This window comes from Protopterus annectens, chromosome 1.part1 (assembly GCF_019279795.1).
Source record: "Protopterus annectens isolate FY-2018-M chromosome 1.part1, PAN1.0, whole genome shotgun sequence".
Taxonomy (NCBI): Eukaryota; Metazoa; Chordata; order Ceratodontiformes; family Protopteridae; genus Protopterus; species Protopterus annectens.
The window spans coordinates 1,420,752,433-1,420,777,963 of NC_056726.1; the positions used below are offsets into that span (position 1 = coordinate 1,420,752,433).

At 40.1% G+C, this 25,531-nt stretch overlaps 1 protein-coding gene across 1 annotated transcript in view; it reads right to left on the reverse strand.

The window, feature by feature from the left end:
- The window catches only part of LOC122816328 (pro-cathepsin H-like), a 256,322-nt gene that overhangs the window by 206,955 nt on the left and 23,836 nt on the right, over positions 1-25,531 (reverse strand). The window contains exon 3 of the mRNA XM_044089057.1: positions 9,655-9,837. Coding sequence (XP_043944992.1) covers positions 9,655-9,837 — 183 coding nt within the window. The remainder of the gene's footprint in view (positions 1-9,654; positions 9,838-25,531) is intronic.

The following is a 25,531-nucleotide window of genomic DNA, read 5'->3' on the forward strand; positions in this document are numbered from 1 at the left end:
AGCCTGTCCTCCTCCTGAGTAGTAGACCCTAGATCCCAAGCCAATTGGCTTTGCTGCACTGCCCTTCCATCTTGTCTCCTGGATACATAGGATGTCCAGCCTCCTCCGTATCATCATGTCATCCACTTCCAAGCTGCATACTGTCAGTGAACCTACATTAAGTGTAGCAATTCTCAGTTCATGTTTGGCAGGTTGGTTGGTTTTATATTTAGCTTTCCATCAACAGAGCTATCCCAGGTAACCCAGGCTGGGCAACTAGACACCACCCAGCCAGTAGTCCAGGACTGCTGGCCTTTATGGCAGGCACACACTGGCCAATAGCAGCACATAAGTTAGCACAGGTCCCTGGCATGGGTCAGAGTAGGCCAGGTCCTCAACCCACTTATCACTGGTAACTACCCATGCCCATTTTTGGCGACATTAGTCAACATGACCGAATCACCTATGGCCATATTTTTTTTACACCATCGAGTGATTAGCCCTGCCATGGCACAAAGTCTGTGATCCGTGTTCTCCTATTTGAGGATACTGTACACCAGAGTAGATGCCCAATGCGATTGGTCTGTACAACTTTTCCCCCTATAGGGCACCATGTAGAGTCTGTGCTGCTGCTCACAGCTACATTCATTGGTGAGTTTGGGATGGAGAAATCCCACTAAGAATCAGGGAGAACATGCAAACTCCAAACAGGCATTGGTCGGAGGTCAAGATTGAACCTTGTACCTTGTACGTGGGAGGCAAAGACCTTAACCACTAAGCCATCTGGTCTGTTTAGTTTCTTATTTAGTTCTATAAGAGACTACTTGTCTTCAATAGTTTTCTTCCTGATTTTGGTGATGAGTTTTCTTCTTTTATTATACACGCTGTTTAGGTGAGGATTCTATCAGTCAGATTTGTTTCTAGTTTTTGTTTTGAGTTTATTTCACATGTTTGTATAGTGACTCTGGGAATAATTCTGCATTGGTAGCTGTGGTCTTGAGGTTGGACGGAGCCTTGAATTTTGACAAATTGTCACTTAGTAGGATATAGGTTGCCTTTGAATAGTTCCTAACTGTTACTGGTTTAGCTGGATTTTCTGGGTTGATTTTTACTTCAAATGAGACAGTTTTGTGATCAGACCTCATTAGTGAGGACATGACATGGTGAGGAGGGTCGATGGTCTCCCATATTGGTGAATACCAGATCCAGTATGTTTGGTTCTCTGGTTGGCATGTGCAGTATCTGTTCCAGAGTATGTGTGGTAATAAAGTGCAAGAATCATTGTGCTGTGATTTTGAGGCTGTGTATGTTTCTCAGTCTATAGAGGGGTAGTAAAAGTCACCCATGAATAGGGTGTTTGGTTGGAAAGAATAGGTTTAGGTAAGAGTGGTGAAGCTCTAAGACATAGATGGTGAACTGTTGCTAACCATGATATGGTGGGGGACCTTATCTGTGGTGACTTGCATAGGATCATAGGAGATTCATAGGAGGTTACTAGACTATTGGCCCTAAGGCCTTATAAGCCTAGCAAAGAGTTTAGCCCATATTTTGACAAATCAGCACCTGATGCCCTTGTCCAGCAGGGACATGAGTGGAATCCCAGGGGTATATTTTCTGTTTCCCATCCAGTTATCGAGGTTTTGCTTAAAAAGGGGTGAAGAGGTTCTCTGCTTGATGTGGAGAGGGAGTCTATTCCATAGATGAGGGAGTCGCTGGGACACAAATCTGTCCTGCCAACAAGCCTTGTTGATGCCACAAACCAGGTTGAGGCCTCGTGTGTAGGTTACCCGAGTGGAACTTGACTTGCAGATATACAGCAGTCCCATCAAGGTGGGGTCTGTGAACACCTTGTATGCCAGACAGAGGTCACCTCTGAGGAGTTTATATGAAACCGAGTAGAGGGATAGGGCTTTTAGCCTGTCTGTGCATGGCAGATGTTTGAGGCCCTGGATTCTCTTGGTGAGGAACCTCTGTGGTCTCTCCAGCTGCTGCATGTGCTTTGCGAGGTACATGCTGAAAGGGGCGTTGTACTCAATAAAAGGCCTTATAAGGAAAGAATACAGGAAAGTTATGACCTCCTTGTCCCTGGATGAGATACCCTTACTTATGAGGTGGGCCATGTAGAAGGTTTTCCGTACAATGGAAGCAACATGGTGGTCCAACGTCAGGTTACAGTCAACCTGGGTACCCAAATCCCTCACAACTGATAGAGTGCTTAAGACATTGTTATCAATGTGATAATTTGTGGGGACATCACTCTCCCCAAAGGGGATGAAGATGCATTTCTTGGTATTCAGCTTGAGGCCATGTTTCTGGCACTAGTCATTTGAGGGATACCCTCTTGGAGGATGTCCACATCACTAGAGGAATTTATGACAGCACCCAGCTTGCAGTCATCTGCAAAGTTTGTCAGTCATAGCCCACTGGTTTTGGCCTGCACCTCAGAAAAGTATATCCCAAATAACAGAGGCTCCAAGACAGAACCCTGGGGTATGCCACTTGTTATAGGTCTATTGCTTGAGGTGGCTTTCCCTATTTTCACTATGTGGGTTCTGTCAGTAAGTCAGTTTGCTACCCATCTGGTAACATATGGATCGATGCCTAGTTGAGAGAGTTTATCTATTATGCCCGAGTGAGGAATAGTGTTAAAGGCTTTGGCCAGGCAAGGTAGGTGGTGTGCATCCTGTTCCCCTCATCCATGGCTTTGGTGACTGTCTCAAAGACAGATTTAGCAGACATGACCTCTCCTTGATGAAGCCAAACTGTGTGGGATCAAGTGTATAGAGGTTGCCAATGTCTTTATTGATGAGGTCCATGATAATCTGTTCAATGGCCTTGCAGATCAGGCTAGTTAGGCTGATGGGTCTATAATTTCCTGGATTGGTGGACACTCCACCTTTGTGTAAAGGGATGAGAGTGGCTGTCCTCCACTGAGCTGGGATGAAGCCAGTACTCAGGCTTTGGTTGAATAAGTGCCTCATGGTGCTGCAAGTTCCTACCTAAGTTCATGTAAGATGCAGCCTGGGAAGTTATCGGGTCCCATGGAAGCTGTATTTTTTGCCTTTGAGAGAGCAGTGATGACCTGTTCCATAGATATAAGGGGAAGGGGGCAGGTACTGGGGATGTCATGATTTACTCATGGGGATACAGAGTGGTAATGTTTTTGCTGAATCTGTCAGCCAGCAAGTTTGCTATACCTACAGCATTTGTATATGTGGTGTCCTTGACAACCAGTTCTGAACAGATCTGGGTGCTTCCTTTGAGGTTGTGGACATATGTGAAGAAGGCCTTATGATTGTCTCTAGTAGATGTGGCCAATTTGGACTCGAAGTTTGCTTTGGAGGATTTCACTAGTGCCCTTATTTGCTTGTTCAGGCTAAGGAGACATTGCTTCCAATTAGGCACCTTGTCCTTCTTGGTCTTGGACAGCAATTATTTCCTTTCATTATAGGGTTTATTCATTGCAGATGTCCACCAGACAGGTTTAATCTTCCTTGCAGAGGATGATTTAGTCCTGTCAGGTATGCCTGAATCCATGTATCTATATAAATGCTCATATAGTGCTTTGCTGTAGTTTTGGATATTGGTGCCAGTTCCTACAGAGGGGGAGGGGGCTTTGAAGTTGTTTATACCATCTCTCAGAAGGCTGTAATCAGCTTTGGCAAAGTTTTTATTTCTGTTCTTAGCTAGAGAGGGAGTTAGGGGAGATAGTAACTTTGAAAGTGACCGCTTTGTGGTCGGATCTTATCAGGGAGGGTGATACTATAGGGATGCTGCAGTGGTTACTCATTTTGGTTAATACCAAGGCCAAGATATTATAACCTCCTTGGGGTCTATATTATATCATCGAATGCTTAAAAAAGTGAACGCTGATTGATCGACCTAATTTAAGTGAAAGCTTACAATCTCGAACTGTCAGATTAGTGATTTTTTTCCCAGGGGAAAAAAATCGCTGATCTAAAACGCATACACACAACGCAAGCACACCAAACAAACAGAAATCCACACACTTACACCTAAAATCTGATACCTAACCCTACACTAAACTATGCACACACCACTAACTATCCACTTACCTTAACCCAAATCCTAACCCTAAGGTCCATCACTATCGCACACTCACCTCACCCGCTCCCTAACCCTAACTCACTTAAATCCACCCTAACCGTCATGTCCACTCAATCGCACACACACCTAACCTGAGCCCTAACCCTAACTCACCTAAATCACCCTAACACTCACATCCACACAATCGCACACTTACCTGAATCCGACCGGTAACTTTCCACCATAACACTGAAAATATTGAAGCAACATAAAAGGACACCCGAATTCTTTCCCTAGGAAAAAAATTGAGTTTCTGCTGCTTCGATATTTTGCAGTTTCGCAAAAATAAGTTCGATCAACCAGCTTTCGCTTTTTAAGCGTTTGAGGATATAATATAGAACCCTCCCCTTGTGGGGATATTGACTAGCCATTCCAAGGCATTTGCATTGACAAAATCAAGGAATCTCTGGGCATTTGTGTTCTGGCATGAGTAGTTCTTCCAGTTTATGTTTGGGAAGTTAAATTCATCCAGAATCAGGGTAAAGAGTTGAATCTTGATAGATTTGAACAGGTCAAAATAGGCAGATTGAGCATCTTGAGTCAGATTTGGGGGCCGGTAGCTAGCTATGATTTGAATAGGGGTCTTGTCAATGGTTAACTGCACCTGGAGTGTCTCCTTTGCGTCATACTGTTTGACCACCTGGAGGTGTGTATGTCTTTAATGTATATTGAAACTCCACCTCCTTTGATTTTACTGCCCACAGTTTAGGGTCTGAATGTATGATAGGATGAGAAACCAGGTGAGGCTGGGGTGCTGTCCACAGCTTTGAACCAGGTTTTTGTGACTGCACAGGTCAGCATTTTCCAGGGTTAGGAATGCTCAATGAGTGTAGTTTCATGTTTAGACCCTAGCGTTTAGCACCATGACCTTTAATTTGTGTTTTGTTGAAATTTTTTTGTTGGTAGTTTTAACCTCATCACTTTTCCTAAAAGAGGCACTATAGGGGAGGCAAAAGCCTTTGCTAGAAGCCTGAAGTCTAGATGAGACAGATGCAGGTCATCTCTGGCAAAGCGTCATGGTCTGTTGATCATATCTTCCCAGGCTGTCAGGTACTGGATCCCTCTGGAATAATACCAGAAACTAAGCCAATTGTTAAAGTCAATCATTTTTTGTTTGTACTGAGGCATCATTCAGGGTGATGGCAGAATGCTGCTTGAGGCTAGGGACATACCTGTTTGGGACACATAATCAGGAGCTCAATCATGTCTCTCTTCATATAGTCCAAAGAGGTATGTTTCAAGTCATTCATGCCAACATGGATTATGACAGAATCAAAAAGAGTACCTGTTATTGAGAGACTTGAGTGCATGTGTGATACGGCAGATTCTGGCACCTGACAGTCAACTGGCAACTGCATGAGAATGAACTCTATGGCATCATCCTTTTTAACAAACCAAGAAGTATATTTGTTGCTAAATTAGATCAAAACACTTCCAACACTTCCACCATTGACCGTAGTCTGTGCTGTTGTTGGTCTAAATGTGTGGAAGGTATTAAAGCCTCGCACTTCCAGAGTACTTTCTATGACTTTAATCTAGTTTCAGTCACTGCACAAATGCCTGTATTCTCCATGATGAGGAAGACTTGAAGAGTTTGGAGTTTTTTTGTTTAGGCTCTAAGAACTGAGCAGTAGCTCCTTAAGGTTGCATGTAGACTTTTTCACTATAGTGGTAAATTTGTCTTTTTGGCATTGCCTAAAAAAGGCTTTAAGAAGGATGAATAAAGTTTTAGCCAATATCTGAAAGCGTTGCCTTTTTGGTATTGCCTAAGAAAGGCTTTAAGAGGGGTGGATAAAGTTTTAGTCAATATCTGAAAGCCTAGAAGGGGAGGGGGGTGCAAGCCATCCTTGGCAAAGCAATGTGGTCTGTTTACTATGTTCTCCCATACTGACAGATATTGGATCCCCCTGAAGTAACACAAGAAATTAAGCCAATTATTAAAATAAATCATTTTATGTTCATATTGTGGATTCATCCTTGGAGTAGGCAGAATGCTGCTCACTGTAAAGCTCATACCAATTTGTGACACATATTCCGAGAAATCCATTATGTCTCTTTTCACATAGTTCAGTTAGGTATGTCTCAGGTCATTTACATCCGCATGGACTATGATGGAATAATATTGGTACCTGGGGTCCAGTAATATGTGTCCATGTGTTTGTGTAATATTGTGGATCCGGCCCCAGATAGGCAACTAACTGTTATTTTCTTCTTCTCCAGCTTGGTGAGCCAGCATCTGTATTAAGCACAATGGAGTCCTCATTGACAAGAGTATTAGGTAAAGTTATCACTATTGCTAACACCCCCTCTGAACTTATATCCACCACCCTGGAATCCTTTAACTTAGTAGATATCTGGCTCTCAAAAAATCAACTTATTCTGAACCCAAAGAAAACAAAACTCCTACTTATTTTACCCAAAAATCTCAACCACTTTAAATATACCTTCTCTCTTCAGTCTCAACAACACCCCCATTGAAGCAGAATCCTGCACAAATCTCTTAGGGGTCCTCATAGATGATCAACTTAAGTTTGACTTACATGTTAATAACTGTATTCAGAAGACACACTTAAAACTCGGCCTCCTGTACAGAAATAAAAAATTTCTCACTAACAAAGCAAAAGTTACCCTCTCTCATGCTTACCTCCTACCAAGTCTATTGTATATCTCTCAAATCCTGACAAATCTCAACTCCTCTCTTCTTACTAAACTAGAATCAGCATATAACAAAGAAGCAGCGAACCATACATATAAATCCCATCAATGCCTCTTACTAAAATATTTAAACTGGCTAGAATTACCACACCAGATTCACCTCTCTCAGCTCCTAATTATTCACTCCATACTATACCAGTCTTCCTACTGCCCCAGCTTATCTCCTCTTATATCTCATTACTCTCCCACCAGATCTCTACGCAGCTGAGACCAAGATCTTCAAATCTATAAACCCAAAACCAAAATGGGGAGCAACCTATATAGTTACCATCCTAACATTCTGTTGGAACAGGCTTCAATTAGAAATTAGGTCCCTCAATCAACTTAAACAATTCAAAACAGCTACCAGGGAATATTTAAAAAGTCACTGGCTCTGTTCCTGTATCCGCTCCTCTTAACCCTCCATTATTATTCCCTAAAATAGTGTTCTATCTGCCTAATATGCTACTTTGCTTAACAGACCTCTACTACTTACATACCTGTTAGCCATTTCATAGTGTTCTATCTGCCTAATATGCTACTTTGCTTAACAGACCTCTACTACTTACATACCTGTTAGCCATTTCATAGTGTTCTATCTGCCTAATATGCTACTTTTCTTAACAGACCTCTACTACTTACATACCTGTTAGCCATTTCATAGTGTTCTATCTGCCTAATATGCTACTTTGCTTAACAGACCTCTACTACTTACATACCTGTTAGCCATTTCATAGTGTTCTATCTGCCTAATATGCTACTTTGCTTAACAGACCTCTACTACTTACATACCTGTTAGCCATTTCATAGTGTTCTATCTGCCTAATATGCTACTTTGCTTAACAGACCTCTACTACTTACATACCTGTTAGCCATTTCATAGTGTTCTATCTGCCTAATATGCTACTTTGCTTAACAGACCTCTACTACTTACATACCTGTTAGCCATTTCATAGTGTTCTATCTGCCTAATATGCTACTTTGCTTAACAGACCTCTACTACTTACATACCTGTTAGCCATTTCATAGTGTTCTATCTGCCTAATATGCTACTTTGCTTAACAGACCTCTACTACTTACATACCTGTTAGCCATTTTAAGCCTTCTTTACATGTTTTGCACCTGATGTCTTTTACCATGAATGGTAACCTCCTAAAACTTCTATTAAAAATAAGTATCTCTCATCTCTCTCCTTCAACCATAATACACAGTAACAGTAAACACATGAGAATGTTTCTTCTTATTGTTTCATTTGACTACCTCGTATTACTTTGTTATACTGCCATATCTATTGACATGTACTGCAAATACGTTTCACTTGCTTTTTATGGTTAATCTCATTGTAATGTTTGTGGAGCTTTTCTCCCCGGACCTCCACTGAAAAAGGGCTGCTATAGCTCAGTCAGACATTCCCAGTCAAAAAATGTAAAATAAAAATAAATAAATAATAAATAAGTGTATGTATGCCTTATGGTCTTTGCACTTGGGAGAACATTAGGTGTAGGCTTATGTGAGATGTTTGGTGTTGCTTATGATGTGTGCTTCAGTGATTGCTGAAGAGCAGTGTTGCCATTAGGTGGCTTTGGAGGTCTTTGAGGTTTGGGAAGTCTTCTTTTAAGCTAATCAGCATAAGACAATCTATGTGTGTGGTGAACGCTATGTGTAAAGGATTTAGTGCAGGTATTCCTTGCAGCCTCATCTGTTTTCAAGATATTTGCCTCCAAAGAAATTGTACGCTTACATCTCTCACTGCTGTGTTATTTTCTTTAATGATTAACTGTTTGTCAGAGAATGAGACAATTGCTAAATTGCCTTAGGATGACCAAATCTACCAAGATGGGCAAAAATACATTTGAAAATTGCATAGCCATGTTGTATGGCCCTGTTGTAGGGTAGGCATTTTAGGATTAAGGATTGGTATTAACAGGGTGCTACTAGGCTAGTTCCTGGTTTTAAGGGCAGGATGTTACATAATGGTAGGACATGGTAGTGCTACTTGCTGCACAAGCTAGCTGCTCTAAGCTTATTTCTGTGAAATGTTACACTGTTTAACAGGTTTCAGATTTAATCCTTACTTTATAAGAAAATTTTACTGTCTAGGCGTTTGCCAATATACACGGCATTACTAACCACTGTGGCCCATTGGGCAACTCTGCACAAATAAGAAAAGCTTGAAAACTGACTGTTATGCCATCTAACCAATAAATAACCACACTTAGAGCTTCTTTCAGCACTTCCCATCTCAGAGAGACCAGGTAAACACCTTCTGCCACAAGTTGCCCGATCCTGAAAATTCTTAATGTAAAAGCACAGCAAAGCAGATCTTAAGCGCAGATTAAACAACAACAACAAAAAAAATTACCAAGCAACTAGGTCCGTGGCTGATTTGTCCTTCTGCAAAGAAATTTAAAGGCGCTCAGACTAAAAACCCAGTAAACAGAGAAATGACTATCTTTGCTACAAGATTAAATAACTGTTTAAAATGCTCAAAGACTGTAGTGATCACTCTATAAAGCAAGTACAAGTGCAATTAATCAAGAAGAAACCTCATTAACAACATTTCTGCCAGTGCGTCTTACCACAGAACCGAGGATATGATGAATATGTTACTAAACAACTTGCATTTATAGTGGATTCAGTATTTCTGCTTTTATGTCTTTTTTTGCTAGTAGTATAAAATGTACCTGATAAGAAAATGAAATGACTTGAGTATCAGTCAAAAAATCTTGGAATGCAGAGGCAGCATAACTTCTTCAGTTTTCTACTAAATTAGGAACCATTCTCTCATCGGAATACTAAAAACATTTCAAGCCAGATATGATCAAACATACTACAGGAATCTTTGCTCATAAATCCTCAGATAAAAGGACTTACAACAGCTTTATATGGATAGTCAGTCTCTTTCATAAGACCTCCTACATTCTGAATGTACTTCAATGCTTTGAACCGATTACCATGAAAATCCTTATTCAGTTTTTCACATTCTGCCATTTGCTGCTCACTGAGTGAATAAAGTTGTCCATATTTTGCACAGAGACTGGATTTAGTTTTTCCAACCTGTATTGAAAACATAATCTGTTAGTAACAGATTTTTAGACTGCTCCTGCTTAGCCTAATATTCATTTAACTACTTAAGACATCCCAGGTTACATATCAGTGATTTTAATCCTATATTAAACTAATCTCTAAGGAAACTCAAAATATCGATAAATTTACACTGATTTTAAAGGCATACAGACATCATAAAATCAGCTTTGATTAGAAGCAGTTTTTATTATAGTGTAGTACTAAGTGGGGTAGCATAGTGATGTAGTGAATGATATTGTTATCAACAGCAAGAAATTCTCTCATTCAAATCTTGGCTGGGTGCTTTCTGCACAGAATCTGTATATCCTCATTGTGTCTGGGTTTTCTCTAGGTACTCTAGTTTCCAACCACATCCCAAAGACATGCAGCAGCTGAACACTGTGTGTATGTCTGTACACAGTGTGTGTGTTTGATACAGGAAAAAGGCCTAGCACTCTGCTTCAGTTTCTTATTTACCTAGTAAAAGCTTTGGATGGCATCTGCTGTTCATACGGTTGTTACAGGAGTTGGAATTAGTTTTGCAGTATTTTAGGAATATAAGTGAAAAAAGTGCTAAAAACGAAGATAAGATATAATCATCTTTCACTCATTGGAATATAAGATATGTTGATTTTAATAACTAGATACTCCTGGCAGGAGTTATCCCAGTGTCTCCACACCTGTACCATTGAAATGTATGTCAGTCAGTTAATCTATTTATCTACAGAGTCCTACTAAAACTTCCATCCCTTTGCAGACACTTACAAGAGGTCAAGAGAGCACTCTGGCCATGTAAGACTACAATGCCTTCCACACATTCACACCTCAGAAATAGCGTGAAAGAACCAAAAGTGGAGGTTTTATCCATCTTCATTAAAAACAAATACGCTTCGAGACTAAACATTACAACTCTCTTGAGCTGCTTTAAGTCCAAGTAACTGTTGGAAAATCCCTTTCCTCATCATTGGTAGTTATAGGTCCCCCACTATGAACCACGAGAACTACACTGCTTACCTGGATCTACTTGAGTCACTCGCTAGATAGCCAAACACCTTGGGTCATGGGTGGTTTCAATTACCCTTCCATCAATTGGGAGACATATGAGCACAAAGCTCACCCTAAGATTCCTGGACTTTGTTAATACAAACATTCTGGAACAGATAGTCTGCATCCACACAGGGTGTTTAAATGTACTAGACATAGTACTCACCAACATGAGGGGGCCTCTGCACTACCCCCATTTGTGTTGTGCACTTTGCTTGTAGTCCTCCTGAAGTCTTTCGTGGCTCAGCTCTACTGTCAGGTAGAACATTAAGCCTAGCCTCAGAGGTACTCTCACCCACTAGCCATCCCTTAGTACAACCTCTCTTTCTGACCATATAAATTCACCTAACACTATGGATTGACAATTTCCCACAGTTTCTCCAGCCAGCTTTGTTGATATGGGCATACTGAAACAGTGTAGTAGCTGTCTCATGTTCACTAACAACCCTCTACTCCTCCATACAAACTCAACATGTGAGAGATGCAACTATATTAAGAACCTTGAATCCATGCTCTCTCATACACCAGTCAGTACACATGACAATGAGCAGGTCATCAGCATGCACACATCCTCTCCTACTCCACCCACATCCACATCACACATACCTACATATGCGGACGTCTTTACCAGAAACATACTTAAACACCAGAGACCTCCCAAACACAGACGCGACACATAATACTTCCTCTGCAGAACACAATACACATAATAGCTCACATACTAGTGTCTTGCTCCTCAAGCCCTTAAGGCAAAACATGAAAACAAACATATTAGTCATATGTGATTCCATCGTGAGACACACAGATGTCCCTTTCACCAGGCTGGATAAGGAGAAGGTCACAGTCAGCTGTCTGTTAGGTGCCAAGATTTGCCATATCACACATGCACTCAAGTCTCTCAACAACAGGTACTGTTATGATTCCATTATAGTCCATGTTGGTGTGAACGACTTGAGATGTACATCTCTGGACTATATGAGGAGAGACATGATTGAGCTCTTGGACTATGCGTCTCAGACTGGCATGTCCCTAGCCTTAAGAAATATTTTAGCTTCACCTAGGATGATGCCTCAATATAAACATAAAATAAATGACTTCAATAATTGGCTTAGTTTCTGGTGTCATTCCAAGGGGATACATTATCTGTCAGCCTGGGATGACATAATCAACAGACCTCGATTCTTTGCCAGAGATGGTCTTCATCTGTCACCTCTGGGATTTGGGCTACTGGTCAAGGCTCTAGCCATCCCCATAGTGCCTTTTTTAGTCAGTGTCTCAAGGGCAAAATTCCCAATGTAAAAACTCCATCTAAAACAACCTCAAGGTTTTGCTGCTAAATGCTAGGAGTCTTGACATGAAACTGCATTCACTAGAAGCAGTCCTCACCTTGGAAGACATAAACATTTCTGCAGTTACGAAGACCTGGTTCAAAGCTGTGGAAAGCACCCAGCCATATCAGGCTACACCTCCTTCCACATGTTCTGACCATAAACTGAAGGCATGAAAACTAAAGGAGGTGTGTATCAATATTCATTAAAAACTTATACGTCTCCAGATTAGTTAGACAGCATGATTCCCTGGAGATACTTCAGGTGCAATTAACTGTTGGTAGGACAACTATTCAAGTCATTGTCAGCTGCAGGACCACCTGCATGAATCAGGACACCCACTTTGCCTATCTGGATCTACTTGAGTCTATCAATATACATCTGAACACCATGGTTTTGGGCAATTTTATCTACCCTTCCACTGACTGGGGAAATTACTTGTGTACAAACTCACCAGCCCAAAGGTTCCTCGAGTTGATTAACTCCAATTCCTTGGACCAGCTAGTTGACACCCCCTCAAGGTATGCCAGCATCCTGGATCTGGTACTTACCAATATGGGGGACCACTGTAGCACCCCACTGTGAGGTCTTCCTTGGTATGATCTGACCACAAATCAGTCTCATTCAAAGTAACTATCACAACTGACCCCCCCAGCACCAACTAAACTAAAAAATGTCTCCAAAGCAGATTATAACCTCTTATGGAATGGTCTAAATAGCTTCACTGCATCTTCCCCCTCAGATGGAACTGGCAACTATGGTGAGTTCTACACAAATGCTTTACACAAACAACTAAACAACTGCATTGACTTGGCTGTACCTGATAGGACCAAAACAAGCTCCTCAAGGAAGAGCAAACTTGTCTGGTGGACAACTGCCATTAACATGCTTTACAATAAGAGGAAGAAATTGCTTTCTAAAACTAAGAGAGAGTGAGCCCTAAACTGGAAACACTCCCTCCTCAGCTTAAAAAAGCAAATAAGACTTTTTTGTGAAGTCCTCCAAAGCTAACTACAAATCCAAATTAGCTTCTTCAACTAAAGACAACCATAGGGCATTTTTTAGTTACATCCGTAACCTAAAAGGAAAGGCCCAGATTTGTGCCAGACTGGTAGTTAATGATATTACATATACTGAGCCTATGAACATAGCTAACCTGTTAGCAGACAGGTTCTGTGAAAACATCACTCCCCTGTGCCCGCCACACTTACCCCAAGACATTCCTACCACCTGTCCTCTACCTTGTATCTCTAAAGAGCAGGTCATGAATGCCTTCTCTAAGGTAAAAAACACAGCATCCATGGGACCTGATAACACCCCAGGCTGCATTCTACATGGGCTAAAACAAGAATTAGCAATGCCATTGGGTACTCTTTTCAATCATAGTCTAAGCACTGGCATCATCCCAGCTGAATGGAAAAAGGCCAACATTATCCCCTTGAACAAAGATGGTGGTTCCTCTGACCTGGGGAACTATAGACCTACTAGCCTGACTAACCTTGTCTACAAGGCCATGGAGAGAATCATCATGGACCCTATCAACAAAGATATTGGTAATCTCCAAACACTTGATCCTACTCAATTTGGATTTGTCAAAGGGAGATCATGCCTGTTAAACCTGGTAGACTTCTTCAAGACAGCCAGCAAGGCCCTTGATGAGGGAAAATCTGTACATACAGCCCACCTAGACTTAGCCAAAGCTTTTGACACTATCCCCCACTCAGGCATAATTGACAAACTCACCCAGCTAGATATTAACCAGTATATCCTTTGACGGCTTGCTAACTAACTCACTGATAGAACCCATATAATCAATATAGGGGATTCCACCTCCTACAGCAGACTTGTAATGTTCCACAGGGATCAGTCCTGGGACCTCTATTGTTTGGAATCTATTTCTCCGAAGTACAAGCTAAAACTAAAGATCTGTGGCTGACAAAGTTTGTTGATGACTGCAAGCTGGGACCAGTCATAGAATCTACAAATTATGTCAACATCCTATAAGAGGGTTTTACACAAACAAATGATTGGTGCAAAAGCCATGGCCTTAAACTCAATGCAAAAAAATGTATTATCATCCCTTTCGGTAAAAGTGATGTTCCTGCTAACTACCACATCAACAACAACACCCGAAGTACGCACTCAGTGGTGAGAGATCTGGGCACATAAGTTGACAGTAACCATATCTTTGATCACCATGTCAACACAGTGGTAATAAGGGCATTTTATATTGTTCATCTCATAAGTAAGGGCATTGCCACCAGAAAAAAAAAAAAAGGTTACAACCTCTCTGTACTCTTCCATCATCAGGCCACGAGTACAATGCCCCTTTTGGTATGTACCTTTCCAAGCACCTGCAGCAGTTGGAGAGATCACAAAGGTTCCTCACAAGGAAAATTCAAGGTTTTCATCATCTGTCCTATGAGGATCATCTGAAATCACTGTCACTTTATTTTGCTTCATACAGACTACTCAGAGGCAATCTCTGCCTTTCATATAAGGCAATCTTTGACCCAGCTTTATTGGAATTGCTGCATATCTGTTAGTCAAATGATACATAGGTTACTCTCTAATGGCCTTCACCTGGTATATGACATGAAAAGAGCCTGCTTGGGGGGGGGGGGCAGATTTGTCTCCCAGAGGTTACCACACCTTTGGAACAGACTCCTGCTACATGTAAAACAGAGCACCTCATTGGACCTCTTCAAACACAATCTGGATGATTGGATGTGTACCATAAATTCACCCCAGGGGCTCAAACTATGTCCCTCTTGGACAGAGGTAAATGGTGCTGTTCGTGGAAATAAGGATAAAACCTTGCTAGGCTTGTAAGGGCCCTATGGTCATTAGCCTAGTAACTTTCCAGTGGCGGCTCGTGATATCGGACTGCAGGACTGCATCCCCTCCCAGCTGTGAACCACAATGGTACACTCCTGACATGCATGCAAGTGTGCTTACAAAGTTGATTTCAAAGTTGATTCAGGAAGAAAGCAGCAAGCTGCAGATACCCCAGAAGTCTATGTGGTTAGCACCACATAGACTGGAAGGGGATCGGAGTGCAAGGTCTGCAGTCAGAACGAGACTGGGAACAGGAACAAGAGCCAGGAAACTGGAATTCTGCATTCTGGCGCATGCAGAGGAGCAGACAAGATGGAGTTTTCTTGCATTCCGGAACGGGGAGGATTTAATTACTTAGGTAAGTAACGGTCTGTGTGTGCAGATTAAGTGTGGGTGAGCAAATCTTTAGCAAATTATAAATGCAGCTTGCTTTTCTAGACATTTACATTGATCTTATTTGCTAGAACATTTCTTCTTTCATTGGTTGCAGGTGTGAGAAAGGCCTGATAAGATATACAGTGACTGAAGATTTACTGTTTTCTTCTTCTAGTACTATGGGCTTTTCCTTAGTTTGCAAGTTATTTTTGAACCATACAATCTTTTGCTCTGCACTGTTGCTCTATCCTCTTGACTCACTTGTTATCAAATCCTGCTTATATGTTGACAGGAGAGTCAGGTGTTGGTAAGATTTTATATATTGCTGGTTCAAATTTATTTTCTTTTTGATGCCCTAACATTTACCTTGAATGGTCAATGTGCGATTTGCACAGTGCATGCAAAACTAGCATTATTAACAATGAGGTTTATATAGCAACAGCCAGAACATTTTTTGCATGTGACACTTTTGTCCCTACTACGAATCCTTCTGCCATTGGAAACCCCCCTCACTCCTTCATCAAGGGAGGAGAGATGATCTCTAATCTCTCAATTCTATCATCAAGCTAGCCACTCTGGTGATGAGTTCGTTGTAGGAATTAGTGTTGTCTGCTCTGTAGTCAGGATACCAAACTCTTCACCAACAGAACCTGCTTTTTAGATTGCGATTTTGCCCCAGAAAACTCATATTCTACAAGGCAGAAACAGTTAAGTGAAGAGAATTTTTTGATGAAATGATGTTTCAGCAGTAGCTTCTTAAGATCTCCCACTCACTGATATGGCAAAGTTATGCAGTACGGAATTTAAATGCATTATTCTATGACTACTATTAGTATGTTTAGAATTAGATGTGTGAGGATCAGTGTTGTATAACGTCACCCAATAAAGCCGTATACTTTTAGTATTATACTTGGTCCAGCAGTTTGTTGTGTACTACCATGTACCAACTGGGATATTGGTCATGTTGTTTTTAGCAAATTGCAGACAGCAAAACTTGATCATTTGAATGATGACCACTTTTTTGACACTTCTGTTTTCTTACAGGGATGTTTACTCTTGCCTGTTCTACACTAAAATAACTAATTTGTAGATCTTACAACAATAGGCATGCTAAAGCAGTTTTGCTAGTTGTCCAGTCAACTAAATGGGCATGATTGCCCTGGTTTTACTAAAAAGTGAGTTTTGGACCTAAATTAAAAGTGGCAATTGCTTTATGTGATATCATGTCATGAGACACCTGCTTCAAATTTGTGGTGATAATTTTTAAGGCTGGGTAGAGATATTAACAGTTTTATCTGTACCCTGCTTTGTCTATACAAACCTGTGTACGTGTCAGAGTAACACGGAGTTTAATAGCTCAAGACTTTGTTCATGATATTGACATGATAATTGGAATGCTGTTTGCCATACATATTTCAAAACATCTTGATAATAACATTGTTGACTAAAGTATTTTATTTTGGAACAAATGACAGTGATTACTAATCATTGCTTCTCTAGTCTAAAGCTTATATTTTGGGAATGCCATCCATTTCAGCTTAAAGAATTAACGTTTTACTCAGTTTTCAAGCAGATTATAAATATACATAAGTAACTAATCTGAATGTAAATGTCATTCCACAGGCCATATAACCTAAAATTGTAAGTCATATGCTCCCTTCCTATTCACCTCCTAAGTTAAATACAACTTTACCATTGTATATGCAAGCCATCTGTACTTTCTTCCTATTTCTGCAGTCCTCACACTTCCCTCTCTCTCCCTCTCTCTCTCTCTCTTTCTTTCTCTCTTTCTTCTTCCTTCTACCGCTACTCAAACTGTACATATATAAATATTTAAAATAATGTGTTTTTTGCTTTTACTACATCTATATGTGTTGATGTGTAGCTTATTCCCTCTTTCTGTAATGTTTTTCATTGCATTGATCATAACTGTATACAGGTCTTTGACGCTATCATAAATTCATTGTGCTGTACTCTGACTTTAATGTATTATTGGCATTTTGTATTTACGTACTTTGTACATCTGGGATGAGGATGAAATGTGTCCCTTAAGACTAGTGCTTTACTCCAGTAAACAAAGGCAAATAAATAAAATACAAATAAATTAATAATTTTATTAGACAAAGTTAAATCATCTTGAAATATAAGGAAGGAGTTTATTATATAATGTGGTGCATTCTGCCCACAGGGGTTACATTAAGAATACTCTTAATAAAAATGATTAGATTGGCAGTATTTTTTTAGACTGGTTGCACTTGACTGTTCTTTAATTGTTATGCGACTAGCAGTCTTCCGGTTTAATTTCTGCAAGTCTTTTAGGTTTCTAGTACTATGGTGGGAATGGACCACATTCCTAAGTCAGAGTATGATTAAAGTTCATGAAATTAGCATTGTTTCAATATTTGTTGGCCAAAAGTGCTCTTCACAGCACTCACAATTTGCCCAGAACTGACTCCTTTTCTAATTCACATGGAACTGCATGTATTGGTAGTGTATATAATATGACTGTAATTTCTTTTTTTATGAACCCCATTACTCCCACTACTGTTGGAACTCTTTGGGTATCATTCTCCCACATTGCTCGTTTCTGCCTGCAAATCCTCTTGTTTTATAACTTTGTGTCTCTCTGTACATAAGACACTGTAATAACTAGGTGTATCAGTTTCAATGATCGATGCTACTATTGTCTTCTTTTCATAGACCACTATATCTGGTTTTCTTGCATCTATTTTCTGAACTGTTGGCAAAGGGTGATTCCTTGTGATTTAAACTTCATTTTTTTGTGGTTCATGTTTCCAATGCATTTCAGTTGCTTTATTATTGTAAAGTTTGCACAATCCTCATGCAACAGTCTTGCCACATTATTATGCCTTTCAGTATACAGGCCCTCTGTCCCGAGTGTATCACACCTAGCAACAAGATGTAAGCTGCTCACATGCTTGCTTGGCATTTCCGGAAATCAGAGGACTCTAGATAGGGGGAAAGGCATCTCTGCCCTGCAGATGCCCAAAAGTCTATGTGGTGATGACCACATAGAACAGAAGAGCTCCAGACTGCAATGTCTGCAGGCTGGAGCCTACTCTCATGGTGAAACCAGCAGCCAAGGCAACATTCAGCTTGCACAGGGCAGTACTGAAGACACAGTTGCAGATGAACTTGGGAATGGAACTGAAGGTAGTTGTATGGACTCAGGAACTGAAATTCAGGTGTGTGTGTGTGTGTGTGTGTGTGTGTGTGTGTGTGTGTGTGTGTGTGTGTGTGTGTGTGTGTGTGTGTGAAGTGCCCCAGTAGCTATATAATGGTGGCTAGAGAGATCTCAGGATACATGGTGGTGGGTAGTGAATACCTCAGGCTTGAACCCTGTACCTTGGGTGTAGGTAACAAGAGCTTGAATTCCCTACCCACTGCCATTTGTAAAAAATTTGCAGATTTTTGCCTCATATTTGTTGTGTTCTGTTCCTCATAAAATCTGTGGTTTCTGTACTTTTGTTTAGTTACACAGATGATGGTGCAGTGGTACAGTGGTAGCATTGTTGCCTGACAGCTACAGGTTCTCTGGTTTGATTCTTGGCTAGGGTGCTTTCTGTGTGGAGTCTGCATATCCTCCCTGGGTTTGTGTGGGTTTGCTCTGGTGTCCTCCCATCTTACAAAGACGTGTCTGGAGTGTTTCTCCCTGGGCCTCTGCTGAAAATTGACTTTTGTTCCAAGTCAGACTTTCCTGGTTAACAAATGTTAAATAAATAAATAACAATGACAAGCTTTTGATTTTTAGGCTTCATATTCTTCAGAAAGTACATGGTAACACAAAACTTTTTATTTTAGAAATTTTCTAAGTTTATAACATGGATATTTGAAATGTGTCCCTATTTTTGGGACTGTATTCCCCCATTATTGGCTTGATCCAGGTATTTTATGCTAAGTTTGACATCTGTGGTGAGAATTGAATTCACTAAATGGTAGCCATTTATGTTTCAGTCAGCTGATTTGGCATAGTGGTATGTTGTTCTGACTGTTTTGCACAGGGTCCTGTGTTCAAGCCTTAGCAGTGAAATGTATGGTGGTAACACAGTATTTTATTCTAGAAACTTTCCAAAATTATACAAGAAATGTTTAAAATGTGTCCCTGGTTTTTGGACTTTTGCCCCTCCCAATAAATGTTGGCTTTTTCCAGACTTCTTGTGCTGTAAGTTCAGAGATACAGCTGAGTGTTGAGCTGATTTTACAAGGAGCTGACAGCTGTAGGTGAAGAGAAGTTTAATGCTGCTTATGCTGCGTTGACTTGCATTGTTAATAGCACAACAGGTAGTATACTTGCTTTTGATGCAGAAGGATGTGGGTTCTACTCTCACAGTATGTAGATGCATTGCTTATACTGTACTGTGTTGTAAAGGGGGTGGATGCTACAGTTCCTTTTTGCGAAGATACCTAGTAACTATGAGCCTGTAGTCAGTTTGCCATCCATTCCCTATTGCAATGTTACTAGCTTATCATTTTTGTAATGTAGTATAAGCAATTTATTCCTCAAGGGCAACAGGCACTTTATTTGTAGATGAAACAATGAAATATAAAGTTGTTTTGCTAGCTGCAACCTCTTCATTAGTTACATATCTCTTTAATGTGGAATTATTTAGCTTTTAGAGATTGTGCATATTTACTGATACTGGTAGATTGTAGAAGTTTGAGTAAACTTTTATGATGGAAATGTTGTGAATTGGGCAGTTTCGTCATTATTGGTGCATGCATTTTGTTTCATTGTTTACTGGAAAAATGTTCAAAACATTAAATTTAAAATGCCTGCTAACAACTGTACTGTATCGTACAAGCAATATACTTTAATACAATCAGGAAAGTATCAAGGAGCACATGCATGTTTTTTTGTGTAAGGGGCCTATGCTTTGAAAACAGCCCAAAGTTAATCTTTATCTGCCACTGGCAAAATGTATTTTCTTTGAATGTGTGTTTCAGTGCTGCTTCAATGAATGTGAGTTTCAAGGGCAGAGAAGTTTTAATGCTAAGTCTATTTTCATTGTGAGACTGCATTGCTTTGTTTAGCAGATATATATTAGTGTTTGTGCTGTAAAATGCAAAATAAAACTTTCAAATAAAATCCAAATCATTGCAGATATAAAGCAGTATGCACATTACAGTGTTTATGGTAAATGGGATGAAATAACCAAGGAATGGGACATTGGCATGGTTGTAGGGGGAGGCTCCATTCGACCATGATTTTGTGAGGGGGGAAGGGCAGCAAACTCAGACAGCCCTGGCTGAACTATACCTCTCAACTGTCCAGATTTTTGCAGAATGAATAGATTTTTGCTTCTTATTTTTGGTTTGTTCCTCATAAAATTTCTGGTTTTCTGGCAAATCATTTAGGAATGAAGTCACTAAATAATGACCAGACATTGAGTTTCAGACATCATAACTTTCAGAAAAATGCATGCTAAAGCAAGACCTGTTATTCTATCAACTGTCTAAGTTTATACAAGAGCAATTTTTAGTACTGTTTGCATGTTCCCCCAATATATTTGGCCTTGTCCAGATTTCCTGCATCAAGAGGTTGAGAGGTATGTGCAAATAAATCGCTTTATAGAATTAGGAATATCCAAACCTCGCAACTGTCCCCAATTTTGGTTCAAAATGTTGCTCTCCCCCTAATAATTCCTCCGCAAAATGGCAATTTTGGAAGAAAATATGGAGAGTTTACAATTATAAATAACTGTAATGATCAGAGTTATAGATTATTTTTATTTCAGAAATACATGTAGATTCTCTTATTTTGTCAGTTGCTCAAGTTAACAGTACTAATACTAAAAAGGTGTCCCTTTTTGACAAGTTCCCAGCTGTATTGTGTGACAATTTTATATTTTTGCATCACATTTTTGGTCCATTTTTCATAAAATTGTCATTTTCTGACAAATTAGTGGCAAATCAATAAAGAGTTTCAGATTTTATAGCCTTCAGAAAATTCATACTAATGCAAGACCTACTACTATTATCTTTCTAAGTTTATAAGAGTGATATTTAAAAATTGTCTTTATTTTTGGGCCTTTGACCCACTTCTGTGTATGGCTTTGTCCAGATTTCTTGCTTTGAGGTTGAGAGGTATGACAAATGTGTCAGGGCCATCAAAGTCAGCCAGAGACATTTCAAATTGTGACATACTTGTTGCACCCCACTCCCCCATGTAGTGCCTCTGGATGTGTACAAGCAAGGCAAGGAGCAGTTATGCAGTGTAAGTGTGCAGATTATTCCCCCATCCAAGGTAGACACAAGTACAACAGTGGCTTTTCATCTGTCCTTGATTTTGCAGAATGTTCTGGTTTTCTGTCATAGTTTTATACTGTTGATTTATGCTTCTTATTATTCAGAAAATGCATGCTGTTGCAATGCCCTGTTGCTATGTGTTTAAGTAGCAATGCTTTAATGACCATCAGGTAAGCTCGTCTGAGATTGTAAGATGCAAGTAAGCTTTAATAAGCATTGTGTTAAAGAATTACCAACATTGAAAGCCTTTTTTGTTGTTGCCATGTAGAGAATATTTACATAACTCTATAATGTATAAGCCTTAGGTATTGAAATTCATATGACAGTATTTGTAGTAAAGGGCAGGATTACAGTATTTTCAGAAGCTCATTACATTTGTTGGAGACTTGAAATCATCTTTGCAGGCTTTATCTGTAAACTAAACAGAATGCCAATCTATCATGTGTGGTCCATAATCTGTGCAGTAATCCTTTAAGCAATTTATCTTGAACTTGTTTCTTGTTTGCTGTTCATTTTTTACTTTGATCATGTTTTCCCCATGAAACAAGTAGATAGTTGTTGTCAGGCAGCAGGTCTTATTTGGATAAGAAACATTTTTACAAGTGGGGGTATTACAGAGATTGCAACTTTCAGCATGCTACTTGTACTTTTATAAAGCTGAATATAAATTATAATTAGCAAGGAGAAGTGGTTTGAGTTGAGTGCTGCTTGTTTTTTTTTAATACTTGATTTTGACTGGCGTTCCAGTAATGTATTTAAAAAGTAACTTATTTTTTCATGCCTCATAACTTTTTGTTTCCATCTAGATATTAAGTAAGCTGTCATGTTGCCAATGCATTGAAATATTTTTTTCTTCTAGACTTCATTTTGTCTTGATTGGACTCTCATAATGACGGTTTGGCACCCAGGGCAGCGTATTTAATTAAAGTTCCAGTTGTTGTGGTTTTGAGAATAGCTTCATTCCTTTCTAGTTGGCCACAACCCTTCCCATTGGCCCCACCCATTCAGCTTTCTCCTGCAGCCCCCCCTTTGGTTTGAAGTCACCAGCTGCCACTGTAACTTTCTATGAGCCTATGATCATATAATGATTGTACCTGACCCCCCCCCCCCGAGGCAAATTAAAGTGATGGCATAAATAGTTTAAAATGCCCTGCTCACACAGCCAACAATGACTTCTATACAGAAGTGTACACAAATGTCCTATATAAACACTTTTATGACTATATAGATTTTGCTGTACCTGAACAGATTAAGACCAGATCCTTATGAAAAAAAACAAGCCACCCTGGTGGACATTAAGCATAAACAGGTTATAGAACAAGAGGATGAAAGTGATGTCTAAGAACAAGAGGGAACTAACTAAGCAGACACCCTCCACAGCTTGAACAAGCAAATTTGATGTCTTGTAAAGTCCTCTACAGCTAATTACAAAGCTAAATTAGCATCTCTAGCTAAGGATAATCATAAGGCATTCTTTTGGCTATGTACAAAATCTAAAAGGGAAGGCCCAGCTTTGTGCTGAATTACTAGCAGAGTATACCACTCATACTGATCCCGAGGAAATAACCAACCTGCTAGCAGACAGATTTGGTCCACCCCCTGTACTCACCAGTCATATCACAAAACATACCTGACCCCAGTCCTCTACCTAGTATCTCCAAAGAGCAGGTCATAGCTGCACTCTCCAAGGCCAAAAAACACAGCCTGTATGGAACCAGATAACATCCTAGGCTGCTCGCTAAACAGTCTAAAACAAGTCCTAGCAAAACCACTTGGCAAACTCTTCAACCACAGCCTAAGTACCGGCTTTGTCAGACTGGAAAACAGCTACATTAATCTCCTTGGACAAAGCAAATCCATCAAACAACCCAAGGAACTATAGACACATAAGCCTAACCAGCCTTATCTGAAAAGCCATGGAGAGAATTATCATGGACCTTAGATGACCTTCACACTATTGACTCAGCCCAGTTTGGCTTTGTTAAGAGTAGATCATGTTTATTAAATCCAGTGGACTTCTTCGAGAATGTCACCAAAGCCCTGAATGAAGGCAGAACAGTTCATACAGCCTTTCTTGACTTAACCAAGGCTTTTGACACAATCACCCATTCAGGTTTCATTGAGAAACTGACACAGCTGGAATTAACCCATACATCACTAAATGGGTAGCCAATTGGCTCACTGATAGAAAGCATACAGTCAAAGTTGGGGATACTACCTCCACCAGGAGACCAGTTACTAATGGTGTACCACAAGGATCTGTGCTGAGCCCTCTACTGTTTGGAATATATTTCTCATAAGTCCAGGCAAAAGTATATGGCCTGTGGCTTAGCAAGTTCACTGATGATTGCAAACTAGGTGCAATCTCTGAGTCCCGCAGTGATGTTAATATACTACAAAAAGGTATTACACAGTGAAATGATCGGTGTCAAAACTAAACACAAAAATTGCATTATCATTCCATTCTGCCCTGCAAATTACAATATTGATGGCAACCCCCTAAGCTCAAAACCTGTGGTGTAAGACTTGGAACACAGGTTGACAACAACCTTAACTTTGATTACAATGTGTCCCAACCCTCTTTTGCAACTAGATCATACCCATTCTCTGTTTGAACTTTCTCCCCCCTTGCATTTCTAATTTCCTTACCCATGAACAAGATTTTTTGTGTTTAACTGTAATATATCTGATACTTTGCAGTACCTGGTTATTTTTTAACCAATTCTGCAATAAGCTGCAGTTCTACTCTCATATTCCCTTCCCATTTGTCCTCCACTATAAACAATCCAAAAACCCAGAAAATTCAATTATACTCTGTCTGTCCATGGCATCAGCATGTTTCATAAGTTCATAGGTTCATAGGTTGGTACTAGGCTATCAGCCCTAGGGCCTATACAAGCCTAGCCATAACAATTCCCTGGATATTTGTTCCCACACTATTTACTTTCCTGCACCCCTCTCTAGCAGGGTGATTGACATGATCCCTAGGGTAAATTTCCTTTCTCCCATCCAGTCATCAAGGTTCCTTTTGAAGAGGGCCAAAGAGGTGCTCTGCTTGACATGTATGGGCAGTCTATTTCAGAGTCTGGGGAGTCTCTGGGTCAGGAATCTATCCCTCCAGCATGTTTTGTTTATTGTGATGACAAGGTTTAGATCCCTGAAGCGTGTGACTCTGAGGGATTGGGATTTCTTTAAGTGTAGCATGTCCAACAGCTCTGGGTTTGACATGGCCTTGTATGTTAAGCAGAGATCACCTCAGAGTAGATGATATGCGACAGAGTATAGCTGGAGTTTTTTAAGGCGGTCAGCATAGGGCATCTGCTTTAGGCCTGTGATTGTTTTAGTGAGGTGATTTCTAGATATTTCATCTATACACTTGCATTACCACCATATATGTCTATCTGCATCTAGCTTTCTCACCTCTAACATCTGTCTTCATTGCACCATTCTTACTTTCATAATCCTCTGTGATGTCTATACTATCTCAGACAGTGGGCTAACCCTTTTAAGTTCTTCGGATAACAGCTGTGTACTAAGATAATGACCACAAGGGTTTTTTTATGCCTAGCCATGAACCCCACATCTCTGACCATTTCTGGTAACCTTGATAACTGTATGTAGGGACTTGGGAGATGAAGAAGGTGCCTGGGAGATTAACAATTTACAAGCTGCCTGTGTTTATTAGAGACATAGATGCCAAACTACAGATGTATTTTCTATTCTCCATCCAACTGTCCAAGTTACACTTAATTATGTTACTGTGGAACTCTGCTTCACATGGATGGGGATCCAGCTCCAGAAAAGGGGTTTTCTCTGAGATACATACTTGTCTT